At 51.8% G+C, this 2,363-nt stretch overlaps 1 protein-coding gene across 3 annotated transcripts in view; it reads left to right on the top strand.

Moving 5' to 3' along the window:
• Nucleotides 1-2,363, top strand: part of WIPI1 (WD repeat domain, phosphoinositide interacting 1) — a 36,795-nt gene that overhangs the window by 25,673 nt on the left and 8,759 nt on the right. For all 3 annotated transcript variants that reach the window (XM_026456750.1, XM_026456749.1, XM_026456751.1), the window contains one exon: nt 2,156-2,320. In XM_026456750.1, the coding sequence (XP_026312535.1) occupies nt 2,156-2,320 (165 nt within the window). The remainder of the gene's footprint in view (nt 1-2,155; nt 2,321-2,363) is intronic.

Below are 2,363 nucleotides of genomic sequence, written 5' to 3'. Positions count from 1 at the left end.
TGCTAACACATACATAACAGAGGCCAGGCACCGTATCACGCTGATACATGCTAACATATACGTAACAGAGGCCAGGCACCATATTATGCTGATACATACCAATACATACATGAGAGAGGCTAGGCACCATATCACACTGATACATGCTAACACATACATGACACCGGCAGGCACCAATGCCCACTAGTGCAATGGAGGCAGCAGTGGAGTGAGGGCTGGCCACGTACGGAAGCCTGTGTTAGAGTGTAGCCAATGGTATGTGTCATCATTTCCCATTGCCACAGCAACAAATGACCACAACTTAAGGGCTTGAAACAGCCACATTCATTCATTTATTTATTTATTTTAAGACGGAGTCTCGCTCTGTTGCCCAGGCTATAGTGCAGTGGCGCCAGCTCACTGCAACCTCCACCTCCCAGGTTCAAGCAATTCTCTGCCTCAGCCTCTCGAGTAGCTGGGATTACAGGCACCTGCCACCACACCCAGCTAATTTTTGTATTTTTAGTAGAGACGGGGTTTCACAATGTTGGCCAGGCTGGGCTCGAACTCCTGACCTCATGATCCACCCGCCTCAGCCTCCCAAAATACTGGGACTGCAGGCAAACAACCACATTTATGATCTCATAGTTCTGCAGCCAGAAGCCCAGAATGGCAGGACTGGGTCTTCTCAGCGTGACACAAGGCTGAAAGGGAGGTGTCAAGATTTCTCTAACTTGCCCTTCTGCCATCTTTTTCTGCCACCAGTTGGAGAAAGCTCTGTTTTTAAAGGCACGTGTGATTAGAGCAAGCCCACGCTGTCTCAGGTCACCTGAGGCATGTCACATATCACAGCCACGGGACTGATGTCTCTTCATCTCTAGAATCCTCGTCCCCACCCTACCCCCAGCCCCCCTTGGTGTATGAAACACTGGGGGCTGCTCCCTTCTCACTCCTCTGTCTTTCCAGAACTTTCCAACCCCCAATCTGCACAGATGTAACCCAAAGCTCATTGTTTGCCCTGAGGTTCTTTTGGACACGGAAACGTTAAGGAACCTCATCCGCCTCTCCCCTCCTCTGTGGTCCGGGACTAGCTCTGCCTGGGCCATCTGTGCAGCACCACATATTAACTGCTCACGTTGTTTTTCTTTGTATACACCCGTGCCCTCTCAACCTGGAATGCAGGGTCTGGATCGTACACCTCTTTGTAAACCCCAGCCTGGAGCACAGGGCTGTGGGACAGTCACACAGGGATGTCTCGGGATGCTTCGGATCACAGAATCCTAGCAGTGCACCCAGCATAGTCACTTTCAGATGAGAACATGAAGGCGCAGAGAGGCTTGTCCAAACACCCCCCAGCCCATTGGTAGCATAGGAAAGAATGCCTCCCGGGGCTCTGAGCTGCAGGGTGAGCTTCCCACCAGGACCTAATCCTGCAGACAAGCAGCCTCTCAGCAGTTGCCTGCTCCTGGGAACTCACATGGCAGCCCTGGTCCTCAATGTGGCACCCTCATTGAGGACCACAATGAGGTCCTCAATGTGGGGCAGAGCTGGGGGTTGTCTCCCACCAACAGAACAGTCACCCCGTTTGTCTGGCAGAGGCCTTGGGATGAAGTTCCATGACTGCAGGCAACATCCCAGGCCCCTCTGCATGATCTCCATCATTACACATGCTGGGTACCTGGGTGACTCCAGGGTTATCTACAATCAAACACCACCCAAAGTTTCTTGCCCGGAGGTTTGCTACCCACTCAGTCTGGCTCAGGAGGCCTTCGCGTTGAGATCTGTCTGTTCTTCCATGAGCCCAGCACAGTCCGGAGCGCTTATTTAATGGCACCTGGATATCGAGTCCATCTCACTCTCTACCCTAGCTCTCTTCTGGAAATCTAGAATCAGACTAGTCATCAGATAAGCCTTCTTTAATAGCGGAAAGCAGTAGCATTGGGAACCTTATAACAGCTTTACAATGGCTCTTCTGAAGAACAAACAAGCCCTTGATGCTCTTTAGTTATTGCCAGAATAATACATCTTGGATTGTTCTCAGTGGGCAGAACATTAGCTAAGGCACAGTCTCTCCCTGCTGTGGCGAGTGTGGCTAATGACGCTTGGGTGTGGAGACTCCTGGGTGTGTGTGGGGCCTGCAGCCCAGTCCCAGCATTGTCTGTGCATTACTCCCTAGTCGACCAGAAGAGACTTCGACCTGGAGTGGCTACATGGGAAAGATGTTCATGGCTGCTACCAACTACCTCCCAACCCAGGTGTCCGACATGATGCATCAGGACAGGGCCTTTGCCACCGCACGCTTGAACTTCTCCGGGCAGAGGAACATCTGTACCCTCTCAACGTACGTACAGTGCCACCCACTCTAAACAACGTACGTACAGTGC

This window comes from Piliocolobus tephrosceles, chromosome 16, assembly GCF_002776525.5.
Source record: "Piliocolobus tephrosceles isolate RC106 chromosome 16, ASM277652v3, whole genome shotgun sequence".
Classification (NCBI taxonomy): Eukaryota; Metazoa; Chordata; class Mammalia; order Primates; family Cercopithecidae; genus Piliocolobus; species Piliocolobus tephrosceles.
The sequence above is the reverse complement of the archived record's forward strand: the minus strand, read 5'-3'. Positions and strand labels throughout refer to the sequence as shown.